The sequence below is a fragment of the Malania oleifera genome, chromosome 9 (assembly GCF_029873635.1).
Source record: "Malania oleifera isolate guangnan ecotype guangnan chromosome 9, ASM2987363v1, whole genome shotgun sequence".
In the NCBI taxonomy this organism is placed as follows: domain Eukaryota; kingdom Viridiplantae; phylum Streptophyta; class Magnoliopsida; order Santalales; family Ximeniaceae; genus Malania; species Malania oleifera.
Genome location: NC_080425.1, coordinates 96,695,767 through 96,716,651, shown reverse-complemented (window position 1 = coordinate 96,716,651; position 20,885 = coordinate 96,695,767). Strand labels below are relative to the sequence as shown.

The 20,885-nt window shown below is 36.3% G+C and overlaps 1 protein-coding gene across 6 annotated transcripts in view; it reads right to left on the bottom strand.

The window, feature by feature from the left end:
- Nucleotides 1–353: 353 nt before the first annotated feature.
- The window catches only part of LOC131165086 (protein EMSY-LIKE 3-like), a 38,902-nt gene continuing 18,370 nt past the window's right edge, over nt 354–20,885 (bottom strand). Inside the window, exons 2-11 of one of the 6 annotated variants that reach the window (XR_009139421.1) lie at nt 3,723–3,934; nt 3,517–3,626; nt 3,147–3,396; nt 2,597–2,806; nt 2,441–2,509; nt 1,721–1,963; nt 1,581–1,649; nt 1,437–1,491; nt 1,200–1,278; nt 995–1,062 (exon numbers count right to left, since the gene is read on the bottom strand). Coding sequence is in view for 5 of the 6 variants with exons in the window: in XM_058122751.1 (XP_057978734.1) it covers nt 1,013–1,062; nt 1,437–1,491; nt 1,581–1,649; nt 1,721–1,963; nt 2,441–2,509; nt 2,597–2,806; nt 3,147–3,396; nt 3,517–3,626; nt 3,723–3,934 (1,268 nt within the window). In the remaining variant the exon portion in view is untranslated. Of the gene's footprint in view, nt 1,063–1,199; nt 1,284–1,436; nt 1,492–1,580; nt 1,650–1,720; nt 1,964–2,440; nt 2,510–2,596; nt 2,807–3,146; nt 3,397–3,516; nt 3,664–3,722; nt 3,935–20,885 lie in introns of those variants that run through there. The other 5 variants (XM_058122751.1, XM_058122752.1, XM_058122755.1 and 2 more) reach the window with 5 other exon arrangements.

Here is a 20,885-nt window from a genome sequence, read left to right as displayed (position 1 = left end):
AGTGTAATTTTTAATTTTGCAAAATTTAACCCCTAAATCTTCAATTAAATTGTTGCCGCAAGGTTATTCAACAACAATGTTTAAACAAAACTTTCAGATTTAATTATTCAAGCTCAGGGGTATTGCTTGGGTCGGTTGGGCGTTTTGGTCAAAAACCAAAAGGAAAATGGCGATATTTGTTAATACAAATAATTGTCCACTCAAAAGAATAAAAACTTCAAATGAAGTATTATGGAGGTCCAGACACTTAAATCCCCAAAGATGGCAAAAGGTGCGGCAGAAAAATATGGACTATCAAAAAGAAAAGCAAAAAGCAATGCGAGGCGGAAAGAAAATGATTACAACTCACCAAATTTATAAACAACTCTCCGCTTCCTTCCATTCATTTTCGTCTGATTCAAGAGGGTTGGTTTTCAAAAGTACGAATGAACAAAACAGGAGAAATAATTGCGAGTACAATGAGCAACTCTGCTTTCACCATTTTCTTCTCATTTTTTAAAAGATTATCTTTGAAATCGTGGAAGACATTACTTCCATCCGTAGTAACATAAGGAAACCAAACAAGGGATTATTTCCACCAACCGTTAGGCTCTTCTTTGGTGTCCCTAAAAAATGGACGCTTGTTGGGGTTAGGGCTGGTGGTGGGTAAAAGTGAGCAGCTACAGAGGGTGAGAGAGAATGGAAGGGGGGAAGCTCTGCCACAAATAATATCTTCCTACATGATCGCAAGTTAAATAACTTCTCTCAAATAATTATACACGAACCACTGGCATTCCCCTGAAACCCTGCCATTCTAAGAAATTAGGATCCCCTCCTACAATTTTCTCCGACCTAGGAGACCCAAACCCTTAGTTAATCCATGTAGCACAAAAATATAGCCCAGATAACCCCATTGTACGTGAAGGTGGCCTTGTAAACAGCATCCACCCTCTTAATCAGCTCACCTGCCATCTGATTCCCCATCATTTTATCACCAGCAAGCTTGCTACTTATCAGCTGCCCAGTTCATCCTTCATTCTCTGTCCATTGATTGCCCATGTGAGAACTGACGGCTACCCTCATCTGTTTTAAAGCAGTTGAAGGTGGAAGTCAAGAAGCAAACACATAACAAAAATTTACCAAAAATGCTTGCACTACCAAATATAACCACCAACATTCAATTGTTCTATCAAAACAATATGCAATCTCCTATAGTTTACCTTATTATTTAGTTGAAACATAGGTAATATGAAAAAGGAAAAACAGCCAACTGTCTCCAAAAGTTCTGTTAAAAAAATGCTACACTTGCCATGGAAACAAAACAAATCAGAAAGCTCATTCAATTTTTTATGAATGCTTAAAATACCACTAATAATTTAACATTCATTACATATGGCCAACATGATGCAACCAAAACTCTATAAATCAAATACAAGTTCCAATTGTTCCATACTCACCATCAGATATATCTGCAAGCCTTTGAATGGCATCAATAAGTGCTTGTTCATGCTCCTGCATTCCAGGAATCAGTGCATCCTGTTGCATGAAAGGATGCGAGAGAAAATTTTGTAAAATATAAATAAATAAAAGAATTTTCTTACCTTCAACACTTTCTTTGCTTTCTCCATCTCATGAGAATCTGGATGACTTGCACTGAAGACCCTTTCCACCTGTCCAAATTCATTGGAAAATGAAATCCTAGAGTGCAGCTACAGGTATAAACCAACATACTGTAACTAACCTCCTTAATTAAAGTATCTGTATGTAGTATTTGAATATCATCCAGAGCCTTCTTCCCAATGCCATTTTGCGATGGTGGGAAATCTTTTTTAAATTGACCCTTTGTCACCCCCCTACCTCTTCCTGCCCCTGGATGACCATCATGGCCCAGAGATCTATTCATCCCATGACCTGCTCCACCATAACCCCCTCGATAAGAGATTCCAGGGTCCTCACCTTCCCATTGTATGTCCTCAGGAGATATCTACATTATGAATGCAAATCAACATAAAATCGATTAGAACTATTGAGCAGCCAATAAAGCATTTCCTGAAAACAAACAAGTTTTTACCAACAAAATTATTGAACATTTCGGTGGCACTCTGGCAAACCATAAAAAAGCCAAAGGAAATATGGAACTCCAGCATGTTTCAATCTACTATTATTGGCCTGGCTGTAACTCCTTCAATATGTTATCCATTTGAGACTTTTGGGCATTTTAAACTCCTCTTCCACAAATATCATTAGAGTTGAAATCAATTTCATCTCTATACTACAAGAACCCAAGAGCCCACTCAAGTGGACAAACCACCCAATCTCTAAGATGGGCAAAATATCAAGTATATCAGCTATTAGTTGGCAAAAGCAAGTCCTCATATATAACAGTAATTGCAACAGAAAAGGGAATACATATGAAAGAAAGGCATAAAATATTTTTAAGACGTTGCAACCAACTGCACACCTCTGAGAGATTAACCCATTCCCATGTCTCCTTTGCAGAGCCTATATCATAGACCAATGCATGTCGCCCCTGACAATAATTTGGACGTGGGACAAAAAAGGTCAGTCATAGAACCCACAAAAGACTAATCAGCATGCAATCAAGAACCGTATATACCTCAGCTGGAATATAGTCAGTTATAACAGCTTCATAAAAGTTGTTGTCATCAGGCCATCGAGTCCTCACTTTTCTCCCAATCAATGGATCAAAGGCTGCCACCTCAGCAGGTTCATTCACAAGAGTACCAGAAGACACTCGATTAGCAACTTGACCCCTTCCAACTGAAGAATACTGCATGGACTTCATTGAAGATACACCAGGCAAAATCTGACCATGTCAAATAGGAGAAAATGAAAAGGAAAACATAAGAATGAGCCCTATTAATTACGAAGAGAAAGGTTTTTAAAGAGGCATTTTTTCCTTAATTAGAGTTGGCTATTTGCTCAGTTTTTTTAGTTCCTGTTTTTCATTCCCAACCCCCCCCCCCTCCTTTGTTTAGCTTCAAGGATTTCCCATCCTCTCCTATCTTGTAATGCCCACTTTCCACTATCTTAATATATTCCATTTGCGATTAAAAAGGGAAAACATAAAAAATGAGTAGAAAATTTAATAAAATTTACAATCTTTTGTACTAGTATGTTTCAAATCTCAAAACTTTTTAACTTACAGATTTTTGCTTCTTGCCCTTGGGTCCCATCACAGGTCCTCGTTTTGTAGCTGATGATGGCTGGTTTGATGCAGTGACTGCGGGTGGGTGAAATGATGGAGATGGCGCACCAAAAGATTGAGATGGCAGCGACTGGGCCATCTTCTGTTTCTTGCGAGAGGCTGAAACAGTGGGACTGGGTATCGGATCATGAACAGCTTGACCAGTATTTAGCATGCTGGGTTGGAGTCCACCTGCATGTCTCCACTCCCTAACGGCATAACCCAACACAGTACACATTAAAAAAATGGGAAAAGCTCAGCTGAAATCTGAAACAAATGGATGCCCCTTCTTAAAAAACAGAAACACTTGTTTCATCATTCTATCAGACCTTATCCTCCGGATAACGTCATCTGCATTAACCCTGCCCAAAAGCTCTCTATGCTCTTCATTTGATAATCTCAATTCTTTTCTAAGTTCAGTTATCAAACTTTCCTTCTCCTGGAGAAAATACATTTCATGTAGCAGTCATTTAAACCTGATCAAACAAATATACATGTATTAGATTCGTGTAAAAAACCAAACAACAAAAAGTACCCAAGTAATGGCATCAGCTTGAGCTTTAAAGGCTCTGAGAACTGAACTGTATGCTTCTTGTTCAAGTTGGTGAATTTGGGTCTCCATATCAGTTTCCCCATACATCCTAGGGTATGGTACAGAACCTACAACAGCAGATCTTCCATTCCCTGCAACACGCCCCCCTCTTGAAATTCTATTTTGATGCGAAGGAGGAAGATCATCATCAGTTCCTGAAACATATCCAAAAAGGAACACAGCAAGAATAATATCCATAAATAAGATGGCACCTTGGGCAAGCCATAAAGAATATTAAAAAAGAAAAAATGTTGGTGCCAAAGGAACTCAGGAAGACAAATCAAAATTAGGAATTCATCTAATTCAACCGTTGCAAACAAAAAGACTACGAAAAATAGCCTCTTATGGATGGGATAGCTAGCGAGGCTAGCTCATCAGGACTAGGTGTATATGTCTCTTTCAAACTGTAGAGGAAAAATCAGTTCTCTAAAACATATGATGATAAGATTAACAACAGCAACAAAAAACAAGTCATAGTCCCACTAGGTGAGGACAACAGACATTATTGCCAAAGATTAGGCTTGCTATTACAAAACACATACATGGACTAGTATTCCCCACAGCATCCCTGTGGCAGGAATAAAACACAAAATCAACAAAGAAAATGCAACATCCAGTGCACAGAGCTCCTGTATATATCAGGCTCAGGGGAAGGCATGATGTACATCTTACCACATATAGAGAGACAACTTCTATGACTTATACCTGTTGATTTTCAAGTTCAGGTGCTAACTTCACTGTTAGGTCAAGACTCACCCTCAATTGTGCAAAGCACAAGAATGATGACAAAATAAATCAAATGTTGGCAAAGATACACCAAGCTTCATTAATTATTTACTAACTATAGCACACAAAGCGATGTCAATACAAAATGTCCATAGAATGTCTAAAGAAACTTGCTTTTAAAGGGGAGAGTGGGAAAAATATGAAGTGGAAGATGAGGCACCAAAAAATACAATGCAAAGAAATGAAAAATAAAATAATAATTCAATCCAAGTAAGTTCTCCAATCATGCTGAACACCAGTAAAGCAAACTCCCTTCAAGAAACCAGCAAAACAAGTTGAATGGCTGACAAGAAAGAACTATTCTCTCCGGCAGTAACCATTAAGGCTTTGTAAAGTTAGAGATGGAGGAGCAAAGAAAAGAAGGCAAGAAGAAGAAAGCAATAGAATGGTGGCAACAGTTTCCCAGAGACTTACATACAGCTCTTGGTCTGCCCTCTTATGTATTATATTAATAATAAAAATCTTAAGGACAAAAATACTCCCAGACACACAACCTTATTGCTGAAATAGCCAATTATTCTCTTCTAACACCCCCCCCTCAAGCTAGAGATGTGTAAATATCACCCAGCCCCAACTTATAACAACCATTAGACAAGGCAGGATTAAATAAAGACTTAATGAAAACATTGCCTAACTGATCCATAGATTTCACAAAAGGAGTCCCCACGAGCTTCTTCAACAAAGCTTCCCTCACAAAATGACAATCAACTTCAATGTGCTTTTTCCTCTCATGGAATACTAGATAGCAAGAGGCATAAATGATAGCTTGATTATCATAAAATATATTCATTGGCTTTGTTACCCCGAAAGCCTCATTTCTAACATAAGAGATTATAGCCACGTAAGCTCTTATAGTGTGAGCCATAGCTCGGTATTCTGCTTTAGCACTAGATTTTGCTACAGAAGTTTGTTTCTTGTTACATTAGGTAACAAATTACCTCCACGAATGTACAATACCTAGTTATAGACCTTAAGTTATCAACAGCCAGCCCAATTTGCATCCGAGTATCCCATGATCACTCTATTTTTATTACATTTATACATCAAACCTTCGCCAGGAAAGCCTTTGAGATACTGCAAAATCCTACAAACAACATCCCAATTTGTTTGTTTGGGGTTTTTTCATAAACTGACTCTTCACTCCCACAATAGAAGATACATGTTTAGTGACAGTCAAGTAGATCAACTTGCCAACCAACTCCTATACTGACACCTGTCTTCAAATTTCGGTCCTACTTTCCTAGATTGCTTCGAGTTAGGATCCATTGGAGAATTGGTTGGTTTAGCTCCTAACAAACAGTCTCCTTTAACAAGTGGCATATCTTCGCTGAGATAGACTAAGCTCTTTCTTACACTATACAATCCCAGTACCAAGAAAAGTAAGGCAGTGTACCCAAGTCCTTGATTTAAAATTTGGCTTGAAGTCATTGCTTAACATCTAAAACATCATTCTGATCACTGCAAGTGATGACGATATCATCAACATAAACTACTCACCACACCTCTTTCTATTTTGTAGACAAAAATTGAATGATTAGAATAGCACTAGATGAAGCCAAATGTAGAGAACACCACACTAAATTTGTCAAACTAGGCTTGAGGAGACTGCTTAAGACCATAAATGGCCTTATGCAACTTACATACTTTACCATCCTGTCCTTGAGCAACATAGCCAAGCAGTGGCTTCATGCATGTCTCTTCCTACAAATCTCCATAAAAAGGCATTCTTCACATCCATCTGGTATAAGACCCAATCAAACTTAACTGCCGATGAGATCAACACATGGACAAAATTTAGTCGAGCAATAGGAGAGGTCTAAAAAAAATCAATAACTTATGTTTGGGTATATCCCTTGGCAACCAATCAAGCCTTACGCCATTCAATAGAGCCGTCGGGAAGACATTTAATAGTTTAGACCAATTTTTTAAAGGTGAAGGTATAAGGCGAGGTGTTTTAACCCTTTTGAGGCGAAGCGTAAGACTTAAGGCATTGCAGCATAAGCCTTCTTAGAATTTGTTTTTAAGATAAAAATATGTTAAATAAATTATATATATATAAATAAAGAAAAATTTTAAGAAAATCACAAATACAATGTAAAAAAGAAAAACTAGATATATTTTGCAAACTACTTGTTGGCCATTAAAAAATTGATAACTTGAATACATGACATAAATCATGACAAGAGATAGCTATATCATTACAAAGTTCAAACTATTTTCATGATCTAAGATGCAACTCTCAGTTCTTTCAAAAAGGTTGATGTTTAAGAGTTTTAGAAATCAATTCATATTATGACATTCCTTTTATACAAACATGTAGTTAAAATTTTCTAACCAATTCTAACTTGAGAATCATACACTCAAAATGCGTAAGCCACGAATAAAAAGGGGCAAAAGGTATGCCTTTTGTGAAAATGTGCAAGCTTCAGCATGTAATGCGTTAGCCTTTTACGAAGTTGGTACTTCAAAATTGAGCCTTAGGGTGTTTTAGGCTTACCTTGCCCCCGAGGCAAGCCTCAATTGAACCTTTTAAAACACTGGTGTAGACCAAACAACACCTAACCAACTCCTTATCACGAAAAAGATCCACAAGTCCCATGTCCCTCAAGTGGTCAAAGCATCCATTTCTACATCCATTGCATGCCTTCACCCAAGATTGGAAAGTGCTTCAACATGTGAGGAAGGAATACAAATAGAGAAAATACAAGAGGCAAAAGAATTAGGACGAGTATCTTTCCAGTGAGCAATGGGCAAATTCAAGTCACACTTGGATGAATCTCCAAACCAAATTTCAAAACAGTGATGGGTAGAAGAGGTAGTTGTATGCAGGTAGTGATTTTTGTGCTTATTTTTTATTGTTCATAAACCTTCAATTGCTTATCAGTGTTTGTATTTGATAGATTTGAAAGAGGGTCAGAAGATTTTTGGAGAGAGATAAGAGAAGGAATCGAAGGATTAGCACAAAGGGGGAACCATAAATCATTGATGGACTCAAAATAGGTTCATCCAATGAGGAGGCTGCACTAGAAAAAATCCCCCAAACTCGATCCTGGAACCCCATGTACTGTCATTCTTCTCCAAAAAAGGAGACGCACCACTCTGTAGAAAATTAGTAGGCTTTTTAGCAGGCCACGTAATGAAGGACAAGAAGCAAAACCTTGGGAAGATCCTTGTTGAAGAATAATTAAAAAGAGCTGGGTCAAGGAATTGTTGGATTAAGTTAGTAGTTTATTATGTGCTTAGTTTAATTAGTAGAGCATTATGTGTATTTGGGGGCTTGTTTGTAGAATTTGTGTATTCTAGGGGTATGTTCATAATATAATGTAGTTTTAGGGGCTTATATGTAATTCATGAAAATTCTTTCTTATAAATAGTGTGCGAAAGCCATGTTGTAAGTAGTTGATGAATTTGAAACAAAGTGACGTGAGTTTTCCCCTTGTATCTCCTTTCTCCTCTTTCCCAATCCTAAACCACCCATCACCTTTGGATCCTTCAGGGACAGAGAATATATTTTGCCTCTACATCTATGCCCTAATTCTAGGAATTTCCCTGCCCTCGTCGCATGAATCACCATCCAATAATCAACAAAACTCACCCAAGATCTGCGAATACCCTTGCTTAACTTTCCAGCAAGAGATAAGAATCCCTATGAGAACCATTTTGCGGCGGTGGAAGGAAATTGAATCCAGCAATCATGCTGCTGATTCTTCTCAAAAAAACAAACAAAACTCCAACCTTCCCTACTTAATCCTTCAATCTAGATTGAGAGAATCCCCATCATCAATAACTAACATCTCGATCAAGAGAATTAGGAAAGCGAATCAAGTTCCTTGCCAAAGAACCATTGCATGTCCTAAAAAACATTCCTAAGTTGCGGCTAGAGTTCCTCATTTCCCATTGTTGTTGGCCTTTGATAGAAGAGATTTGACAGCGGCCAAACTTGAAGATGAATAAAGGATGGGAAGCCGCGGGCATGAGAGAGAGAGAGTGAGGGAGCTAGTGGTTCAAACCATTGATAGATAAAGCCTCAAGTCTTCAATAGAGAATAGAGTCGTGAGTCTTAATAAGGCTCCGACAAAGCTCCTACTCGAAACAGATATTTTCAAAGCGAGAATTGTGGCTGTGATTTCTAGTGAGTGGGCAACTCGATGCTAGGGTGGTGGTCAAAGGCTGAGATGTCTGATGAATCGAGGCCGGGAAAGAGATCGAAGGTTGAGATGTTTAGCGAGCGAATGCAGGGAGCATGGGTCGCAAGAGATAGGGTTCCACAGAATAATTCTATAAGAACTTTAATGACAATAATAATCCTAAGTAGTGGATCAGTGAGCAGATGGATGAACTGGTGAATGGATGGCGAACGAAGATCAAGAGATAGAGATCAAGGAGAGGAGAGTAGTCAACAAGGAGAAAGATGAAGCCAATGGACATAGTCGTCACGGAGAGGGGATGAGAATGAAGCTTAGTGCGCAATAAAAAAAGGACACCAATGGAAAAGAACAAAGCATGGAAGGGCTTGTTATTATGCCCAGAATATGACATAGTTGTTCCTTTTTCCACTAAGTTGTCACTATGTTGCTGGATTTATTAATATATAGTTATATATGGTGTCTATATATCCCTCTTAACAAAGTTTGCCCACAAGCTTGACTCCCAATTTCTCAAGAATGATCTCAATTCATATTTAGTCATGAGTATTATGCAAAAACTAAACAAATTCACATAGAAAACTCACAAAAATGCAGCAAAGCAAACTGATATTTATTGTCGAAGGGAAAAATTGACCCTCCAAAGTATTGATGATACACTGGTACTCCAAATTTTATCTTTTCGTATCAAAACATCTCATTACTTGCAAAATATCATGTCCAAAAGCCAAGATATCATGCGGCAGAACAAAATCTAATGGGAAAAACCCAGATTCTCGAGGCTAGAACCAATTTTTCGTGATTTGGGAGCTGTAGGAGAGGTGGTGAAATTTGACATGCACATTGTTAGGACGTGGGGCATGTGAGTTGCCAGCAGCGAGTCTCCACGATAAGACTTTACGCGAAGGCTGATCAATGGATGCGGATTGCAATGGTGATGGCGTTGTGATGAAGGGGAAGGAAGCTAGGGATTTTGGAAGGCCAACAGCTTGGTAGTCTTCTGCTGGCGAATGGGACCACACACATGGTCAGATAGTATATGTAAGCTTTTCAATGGTTTCTGTTTTTGATGGTGGGTGGTTTTATGGAATCATAATTTAAAACCTGGACTAGTGACCAACTCAGTGAGCTCACCAAGTTGGTCATAATGGTGGGTTAGCCCAATGATCGAATTGGTAAAGTTACTAAAAAATATTATATAATATTTAGATTGTCTACATATCTATTTATATATAATCTGATGATTTATTTAAAAAAAAAAAAAAAAATCAAGGCGTAAGCATGAAGGAGGATTCAAACATAGTACATTCTGTTTTATAGAACAAACCAAGAGTTGGTTTCTCAATGGCGCAATACATGCTCTAAGACTCTAACCGAGCATGCAAGGATCAATTTCTGCACGTTTTGCTTATGGGCTCAACTCAGCTGACCCACATGATCCGGTTGAACCTAGTTTGACTCGCCAGACTGGCAAGTGTTTAGAAACCATGCTAGGAGTTCTACCAGAAAAGTGGTGTTTGAAATAGGTGTGGCACAACCATAATTTATGCTGGGAGTTGCAAACCCCTCGAGGGGGATATCAAAATGGTAATGGAATATTGTGGATGAGATAAGAAGTTCACAAAAATGGAAAGTGATGAATAAAGAGAATAAAAGAAGAGAGAGAGAGGAGAGTTTGTAGCATTTTGAGGATAGAAACTAATTGCACAAATGAAGAAATAGAAAGAGATCCGAAAAGAGAAATAGATAAAATACAGAATATCAGAAATCACAGATAGAGAGAAAGGGTTATAGGAGAGAACTATAAATAGTAGGAAAAGGGCAGAGAGGAAGAAGAGGAACATAGAAGAAGAAGAAGGCAGAATGCTATCGAGCTGCAGGAGATTAGGGACAGAACAGAGCATCAGAGCAAAAAGAAAAGAGATAGATATGAGACATAACAACAACAACAAAACCAAACCTTAAGTCCCACTAGGTGGGGTCGACTATATGAATCTTTTTCCGCCAATTTACGCGATCATGGACCATTTCTTTGGATAGATTAAAGGTTTTTAAATCCTTACTCACTATCTCCTTCCAAGTTATTTTAGGTCTACCCCTACCCCTTCTATTCCCCCCCTCCCCAACAGTTACTAACTCACTCTTCCTCACTAGCGTACTCTGTGGCCTACATTGCAAGTGTCCATATCATCTGAGTCGTCCCTCCCTTATCTTCTATAGGAGCTACACCTAACTTATCGTAAATATGCTCATTCCTTAATTTATCTTTCAATGTTATATCACTCATCCATCTAAGCATTCTCATCTCGATCACAGAGCACACTTGAAGCACTTCTCCATTTTACCCAACATGTTTTAACTCTATGCATTACATCATCTTCAATTTCTCCTACAGCTTGCATAATAGATCCAAGGTATCGAAATCTACAAGTGCTCTTTATTTCATGATCATCAAGTTTATCTTTGTCTCCAATATTCCTCGTACTATTACTGAGGTTACATTTCATATATTCTGTCTTATTTCTACTTATCCTAAAGTCTTTGGATTCCAAAACTTCTTTCTATAATTCTTACTCAACCTCTACTCCGTCCCTAGTTTCATCAATTAATACAATATCATCTGCAAACAACATACACCATGGAACCTCATTTTGAATACTCTTAGTCAGTTGGTCCATCACTAAAGCAAAAAGATAAGGGCTCAAAGTAGATCTTTGATGTACACCTATGGTGGTTGGAAATTCTCTAGTTTCTCTATCTATAGTCCTTACACTAATCATTACTCCATCGTACATATCCTTAATGACATCAATATACCTACTACATACTCCCTTTTTTATCTAAAACCCACCATAGAACTTCCTTAGGTATCCTATCATATGCTTTCTCAAGGTCAATAAATACCATATGCAAGTCCTTCTTCTTTTCCTTAAACTTTTCTATTAATCTTCTTTAAAGATATATAGCTACTGTGGTAGATCTCCCAGGCATAAAACCAAATTGATTTTCTAAGACCTTCGTTTCTAACCTAAATATTTGTTCAACTACCCTTTCCCATAGTTTCATCATATGACTAATGAGTTTAATTCCACGATAGTTATTACAATTTTGAATATCTCCTTTATTTTTGTATATAGTTATTAAAGTGTTTTTCCTCCATTCATCTGACATTTTCTTAGTTTTTATAATTGTATTAAATAAATTAGTTAACCATATAATTCTGGCATCACCTAAGCATTTCCAAACTTCAATTGGGATGTTATCTAGTCCTATAGTTTTCCCATTTTTCATCTTTTTTTGGTGCAAACTTAACTTCATTAACTCTAATTTTGCGAATAAATCTCTTATTTTTAATCTTTTCCTCATTCGTCAAATCTAAGTTTAAGCCTTTTATTTGGTTTTCATTAAACAACTTACTAAAATAACTTTATCATCTTTCTTTAATGTCTTTGTCCTTAACCAAGACAATATCATCCTCACTTTTATACATTTTACATTTCCTAAGTCCTTACTCTTCCTTTCTCTAACTTTAGAAAGTTTAAATATATCTCTCTCCCCTTCTTTTGTATCTAATCTATCTTACAAATTATTAAATGATCTGTATTTAACTTCACTAATGGCATTTTTTTGCATCTTTTCTCGCCTCCTTATATTTTTCAAAGTTATACAATTTCTACATTTTTGCCACGTTTTATACCAAATTCTTTGTCTTTATGGCCTTTTCGACATTTTTATCCCACCACTAACTTTATTTTCTATTCGAGAATCTTCCCCTTGATTCACCCAAAATCTCTGTTGCTATCTTTTTAATAGAACTAGGTAATTTACTCCAAAGAGTATTTGTATCTATCCCATTCTCTATTGTCCAATCCCCATCTTTGATAATTTTATCTTTAAATTTTATTATATATTCTACTTTTAGGTTCTACCACCTAGTTCTCTTACACTGGTTTATTTTATCATTTTTCTTCCATTTTAATACACATATCTAACACTAAGACTCTATGTTGTATGGTTAGGCTTTCACTTGGAATAACTTTACAATCCTAGCATGATAAACAATCTACCATCCTAGTTAAAAAAAAAATCTATTTGCTTCTATTTTGTCCACTTTTAAAGGTCATTAAGCATAAAGAACAAGAGAGAAGGAAAAGGTAGAAAAGAGAAGAAGAGTGAGGGAGGAAAATAGAGATTGAAAATGGAAGAATGTTGTCATCGTGGTTGGGCTCTAATACCAAATGGTGTAGGACAGCATCATTGAACTACAATGATGGAGGACCTCCTGTACCCCTAGGCCATCCATTTGGCACACATATTTTAGATAGGTTTAAGAAGATATAGTAAAGATGTGTATGCCCATTCAGCACACATATTTTGGGTAGGTTTAAGAAGATTTAGTAAAGATGTGTATGGAGGACCTCTCTGTAATTGGGTCCTATTTGTAAAATATGTGTTAAGGTTTAAGTGTTGGACATGCTACTCTCTCTCCATTTGGCACATGTAATTTAGGTAGGTTTTAGAAGATTTAGTAAAAATGTGCATGGAGGACCTCTCTGTATTTTTTTAGACTCTCTTTCTCTCTCTCTATGTCCATTCGGCACACGTATTTTAGGTAGGTTTAAGAATATTTAGTAAAGATGTGTATGGAGGACCTCTCTGTATTATTTTAGACTTCTTTTAGCATTTATAATTATTGGGTCCTATTTGTAAAATATGGGTTAGGGTTTAGGTGTTGGACATGGTAGTCTCTCTCTCTCTCTCTCTTCCTCCGCCCGGTTCCTGCTGGTCCTATTTCTAAATATGAGTTATTTGTCTCTCTCTCTCCCCTTCCAGCTCCTGCTGGTCCTATTTGTAAATATGTGTTAGTTGTATTAGTGGTTTAAGTGTTGGACATGCTAGTGGATGTACAAATATTGTTTGAATCAATTGCAGTTTCTTCTTCTTCTTCTTCTTCTTCTTCTATGTATATCAATTCTATCTATACATATCAACGTTAAAACCTATCCTACATCAAATTGGTATCAAAGCACACAAAAATGGGGATGTGCATGGGTGAGACAAAGTTTAATTGCAAGGGGGATGCGCATGTGTGTTCAATCTGCTAAGCGCTTGGTCAGCCTGTCAAATCCATTTGGTCAGCCCAAAGAGAGTAGGGTGGTCCCGGAAGGTGGTCCCGTTTAGGTTTTGAACATTGTTAATTCAGAAAATTTTAGAAAATTATGGAAAATTTAGTTTGAAATATTTGGAAGAAAGGAAAGTTTTTAGGAGAAACCGAAACAGAACAAGAAGATGAATCAAAACCAAATAACAAATCAAAAAAGAAAGAAATTCAAATTTCATTAGGTAAGATAGAAAAAAGATTAGCAAACTAGAAAGGTAAGGACTTACCCAAACAAGACACAAAAGAAATCTGGAAAATGTCCAGATCTGAGTCTCAAATCATTAAACAAAAGGGATCATTAGACATTAATGAAGAATATGTTGTAAAAGTTGTTAATAAATCATTGTCATTAGCTACAAATAAAGCAAGACAACAAAAGAGATTATTAAGTATTGAAGATCTAGTAACATTCAAATCAAATAATGATAGAATCCATATAGGAATGGTTCAGGTGGGACTCTTCCCCTTAACAAGAGCTGGTCTTAATAGGCCAATATGTATATTATTAAGAGATGCTAGGCATCAAGAATTCAATGATTCTTTATTAGGAATGTTAGAATCAAATATTGCTGAAGGTCCAGCCTATTTTGAATGTTATCCAAATATAAGAGCCAATCTTCATGATGAGTCCATATACAAGCTTTTAACTCTTGACATTCAAACAAAAAATTACAATATGGACAGTAGATCCGCAAATCTTCAAATGATTTATAGAATCTATTACAAAGTTACTACTTCAACCATTTTTCCAAATGCAATCAAAGAAAGTCCAAAAGGAGCCACCCTTTTATTACAAGCAAACAACGAAAGAACATCGTTAGTATCTCAACCAAAGAAACTTCTTTGGCATGAGATTCAAACTGGGGGAGAATGGGACTTTGATGAACTTAATGAAAACGAAGAAGAAAAAGTAATGGGAATTCAAAAGACGGTTGCAACAAGTATTATTCAAGATCCAAATGGAAATGTTAAAATAAATTTTCAAACACCATTAATTAGAAGTAGAAATCTAGGACCATCAAGTTTAAATAGACAACCTGAAGAATTGAGTAGAAAAAGTATTTCAAGTATTTATACTAAGCCTAATAAATATTACAAGCTTAGAGGAGTAAATTTTGAATCTGAAGTTCCTCAGGGTTATTATCAAGAAGACTTTGAAGGATCAATTTCACCAACTATATCTATATCCCAAGCCTTGGATGAAGACCAAAGAAAAAATTTATTGACCATAGATAAAAAATTTGAATCAACATGGAAATCTTAAGAGAAGACTATTAAGCACAAATCTAAAATGAAAAATAGAGATGAATTTTTTAGAAAGCATAATAAGGAAGAAAGAGAAAAAATAAAATCAAAATGGATGGAAGAAATGCAAAGAATTTAGAAGAATATTCCACTTTTTAAATACTATAATGATAAATACATAGTTTGCACTATCCATGATAATAAAAGGAATTGGAAATTAGTTGATAAAGTTCAAGAAGTATCCTCTATACATCCACCATTAGATTCATTAAAGGTTGATTACAAAGGACTAAAAATTATAGCTTCACCATACAAAGAAGCGAAGGAAGGAAATAATGGGACTTATCAAATTATTAGTCAAAATAATTACACCAACCAATTATTACACATGATGGCAAATCAATCAACTAGAATTGAAAATCTTCTGGGAAAAACATTAGACTCTAAGATAATTAATACTTTTGAAAAAGGAGAATCTAGTAAAACAAAAAAGCAAAAACCCATATATGAACCATTCACAGTACAAGATAATTTCAAATTCAATCTGGAATCCAAAAATGAACAAGATATGGAAAAAATTTTAGAAATACTTAAAAAGGATTATCAAGATAAGGAAAAGAATGTTAACACCCTGTCAAAAGAAGAAGCTATTCACAATCATGAGAAAAATTTTAATAATAGCGACTTAGAAGTTAATAAGCTAAGAAATTCTTGGAAGAACAAAAGTAGGCAAACTTATTACAAAAGACCAAGTCCTCCATCTTTATTATTTGAAGAAGAACCTTTAAAATCCAGTAGAACTTTTGACGATACTGCTCTTTATGAGTGGAATCTAGATGGTTGTACAGAATACAAAATAGTTACTTTGATCCAGCAAATGGCAATGGCTGCCACGGCTTATAAATTAAAGAGTAATCCAGAAAACGCAATAGCTCATATCCTTACACAAGGGATTAATGGAACTCTCAATGCTTGGTGGGATAATTATCTCACTCAAAATGAAAAGGATGAAATCTTTTCTGCTGTTAAAGTTAAGATTGAAGATGGTCATGAAACTCATGAAAGGGATGCTGTCTCTTCTCTAATTTGGGCAATACTTAAAGCCTTCGTAGGAGAACAAGACAATGCTTTAGAGAAAAATAGTGTAATATTAGTAAATTTAACTTGTCCAAAACTATCAGACTTTACATGGTACAAAGATGTGTTTCTCGCAAAAGTCTCATGGAAATTTGCCTTTTACATTTGATAGAAATTGGACAAAGGGAGGGAGAGAGAGAGAGAGAGAGTTTGAGTGAAGCTCGAGGCTTAGGAAACTCTTAGGATTCCCTCAAACTGGTGCGAGGAACAAATGAAAGAAAATCATCTATTTATAGACGCACAAGCCCGGACTTCAGACATTTGGAATCCGCAATAAATTAGTGCGAGTGCTCTTGCAAGGAGTGCCTCAACCTCATCCATTTCTACCACCAAGACTGCTCAAACCACCTCGATAACTTCTGTGGTTGTTTGGTAGAGAACTAGAATCACCATATGTGGCAAAGGTTGTCCTCTCAAAGATAGATGCAATAGAAAGAGAAAGTGTGCTAAAGGAATAAAAAAAGACACGATGATAAGCATCGGCAAATGATGGCAACTCTGCACTACTAAGTATATGGGACCGGATTGCTTAAACTTGGGTTTCAAGCTTGCTAGAACATGAAGAACTGTCATCTCCTCTCTCTGCTTCTGGATCTCACGAACATCGGCAGTTATAGGTTGTACAACGTTAAGCTCCTCATGTATATATTTCATCTCTCCAAAATAATCTACAATGCTCCTATATGCCTATTGTAACTAAAAGTACTCCTAGGATAAATCATACCTACGTGTACTGTTGCTAGAGTATAAAAGCTTGGCATAATCCCAAATCTTCTTGCATGTATCTAGATGCATGCACATCAAGTGCAATTTGGGGCTTCATCAAATTCCACAAAAGGTAAACAATCAAGGCATCTTCCTGGATCCACACTTCTTTTCTCTTCACATCTGAAGGATCATATCGGAGCAAATGGTCAAATTTTCTTAATCCTGCTAAATAAACTCCACCTTAGTCCATTGAACATAATTCTTTCCATCCAACTTTCAGTTGTTATTTGTGGCAGAGATGAGGAAAACACATTTTTGGGATTCACAAACTCCATCCCAACACTCACAAACCAGCAACACTCACAAACCAGCAACACACCAATGTCAAACAAGAACAATCAAAACTAATCAAGACAACCACAAACGGTGTGAAGAATCAAAACAACCACAAACCAAGTGAACCACATACAAACTGATACAACCTCACAAATCAACTTATGAACACTGCCACTGCTTCAAGAAACCCACAAAGAACCTTTACTAACACCGAACAGCAACTAACAGATTACCATAAGTGCATGATCAAAAAAGGTCGGATCGTTAAGCAAAAAACATGCCCAACAACTTGATAATATGGTCTAGGGAAGGAATCAAAACATGAAGGAAAAAATTAAATAAAGAGTAGCTAGAATCTCTCTCACAAGCCAGCCCGTGGGGTCAGGATTATTGGGAGATGGGATTTTGGAGGGTTAGGTTACAAAGGGTTCTATTTTTGGCTATATGGTTGGTTTTGTGAAATAATGAAGGATTGAGGTTTCTAAGAAGGGCAGCAACGAGAGGGTGTTTTCCAATGACGGCTGAGTGTGATAGTATTTAGCTTGGATTGTTCTTTGATACCATGTTTAGATTCTGATTAAATGAATGACCTAACTCGAAGATAAGTCTCTCCCTCTATTTATAATATAAATCAAATACATTCTACTGACTATAATACCCTTACTAACTCTCACCAATTAACATACTAACACAATAATTCTAAAAGACAAATAATCTTTAACAATTATTATTTATTTCATTTTTAAAAAATTTAGAAAAGTAATAATAAAGATGTCTTAAAAAATGGTTTTGCCCCCCATTTTGATTGTTAGTATTAGATTACTACTATTATTAATAATTGTTATTTATTTCAATTTTCTTTCTCATAATTTCAAAAACTAAAAAAAAAAAAACAAGGTTTTAAAATGAAGTAAAAATCTAAAAAGGTTGGTTATCTACCAGGGTTTCAAGGATTTCTAGGGTTGGCCTTTGGGTATTAGGCTAGGGTTTCCAACTTTTATATAAATGGCAAGAAAAGGAGAAGGAGTTCTTAAAAAAAAAGGAAAGTAAAGAAGTTTCCTTATACAAGAAAAAAGGAAGTTTTCATGCACATTAAGTAAACAAATTTCCATGTACATAAAGTCAAGAGGCTTCCTTGTACATAAAATGTCAATGTTTGCCTTTTACCTTGGTAATTGAATCTCTCAAAATTTGGGGAGTATGATTGGCTTGTATTTGATTGTCTTTTATGAATTACATGAATATTGCATGTGATTTGTTTCCTTAGGTTTATCATGTTCTTTTTGTAATATCTCTTGTTTCAAATGCATGCTTGCCTTGATGTGTTCCCCCTTGTATGATTAAGTAAGGTATTCTTTGATTTTGACTAGCTCACACACTTGACATCTAGTTTAATCCTAAAATACTTTATTCAATATGACAATAGATGTCCTAAGAGAATGCAATAGCAACCTCTATTGGTTTTCTTGAGGCGAGGTAAGTCTAGCGTTCTAAATTGAAATACCATGGAAATGCAAGGTGGAACAATATTAAATGGAAAGGTAATGTGAATTAAAGCGGAGGACAATAAGTGCAAATGGTTTTTTTTTAAATCGGTAAAAAGGTAGCAGTCCATAGCACCAAGGGGACGCCAACCTGTAGTATAACAAATCAATCACCCTATGAGGTGTCACAAAAATTAAAAATTACATTAAACTCATTTGCAACAAGTACACAATGCCAACTAGTAACAACAATAACCCACTACACTTTGCTGAAATCAAGCGTCAAGAAAGAATTGAGATTGAATTTTTCTCTTTCTAAGGGCACTAGAAAATTGTGAGAGGAATGAAAGACAAAGCCTTCCTCTTTTGCTTTGTTGCTTGTTGCTTGGATCCCTCTCTAGGCATAGAGTTCCCCTCCCATAGATCCAGCAATAACCCACCTTTGTCTGAAAAGAGACAAAGTCACATTCCAAAGATTTCTAGTCCAATTGATTCAACCTCAACCATGCAAGCGACGCATCTACTGGCAATGGAGAACCTCCTTCTCTGCACGCTGTCCAAAGTCAAAACCTTAACATGAGCTGCTTCCCAAGTAAAAGAAGCAACCTTATTTGGGACAGTTGTCTTCCATAATTGAGACCAAGGAGAGTGAATGTTGATTGATTCCTAGATAAAAAGTTTCTTGTGAAAGGATCAGACAGTGAAGACCCCCTTCTTGTCCAAGGACCAAACAAGAAAGTTAGTGTTTTGAGGATGGATTTTGTTAAGATGACTGTAGAATTCAATGAGCTGGTGAAGTTCCCAATCTTCCACATTTCTTTGAAAAGAGATATTCCAGGAAAACACCCATAATGATGCTTGAAGATGTTGACTAATGCAAGCATCTCTATCAAAATCAATGTTGTAAATGGCTGGAAAAGAGACACTGAGAGCCTCCAAATAAATCTACACATCATGCCAAACATACTCCCAAACTTGGGAGGTGTTATTAACTTTCCCTCATATAAATATACTCATGAACTTGGCTTTAGTGTCCAAACCTTTGAATATTAGTACCTTGGCCCCTAGGTGTAGCTAGTTGACCAAATCAACCATTAGTAATTAAATAGGTGTTCTAACATCACGGGGTAAAGCAGGTTAGTGGTGACTTGGCTTTCCCTCATATAAATATAGTCATGAACTTGGCTTTAGTGTCCAAACCTTTGAATATTAGTACCTTGGCCCCTAGGTGTAGCTAGTTGACCAAATCAACCATTAGTAATTAAATAGGTGTTCTAACATCACGGGGTAAAGCAGGTTAGTGGTGACTTCGTTGATATATTTTGACCCATATCTTAACCCCATTTTATATTTTCACATTTTGAACTCTTCATCCATGTCGAGGTCATTCAAAGATTCGTCCTGATAAAGCTGAGCCCTTGAAATGTGTTGACACAACTAATTAAAAGTAATCTATTCCTAAGAGTAGGCGTTCCGTGAACCAAATGTAACCTTAAGGGCATTTTGGGTAATTCAATGACAATAGTCCAAAGTGCTTTCCTTAAGGACAAATTGATTCTTGATGCATTAGTTTGAAGATGATGCTAAGAGAAAGAAAAATAAGGGTATTATTTTAAAATTGGATTTTGAGAAAGTTCATGATTGGATGTGTTTGGGACTTGTTGGACAAAGAGTTGGAGAAGAGGGGTTTTGGAGGCAATGAAAAAAAGGCTGCTTACCTTTCATGAAAATAGCAGTAATTATATATGAGCAGGTTGGGGATTGGTTCACTACCTCCCCCAAGTGGCGGCAAGATCCCTTTTCTCCTTTTTCCCTCCCATTTGTGGTGAAGATGTTGAGCGAAATGATTTTACAAACCTAAGGCCTTGGTCTTATTAAAAGATTTAACGTTTGAAGGAAGGATGTGGAACAGAGGAAGTGACGCCTATTCAATTTTTTCGTGATATATTTTTTTTCCAGGATGATGTTGTGATAATCTAGAAAATGTTTGCTTTATTAAACATTGTTTAGAGAATCTCAAGATAAAGATTAATGCGGCTAAGAATAATGTTGTGGGGATTAATATGAGTCATCATGAGACAATAGAACTAACTTTTAAAGCACT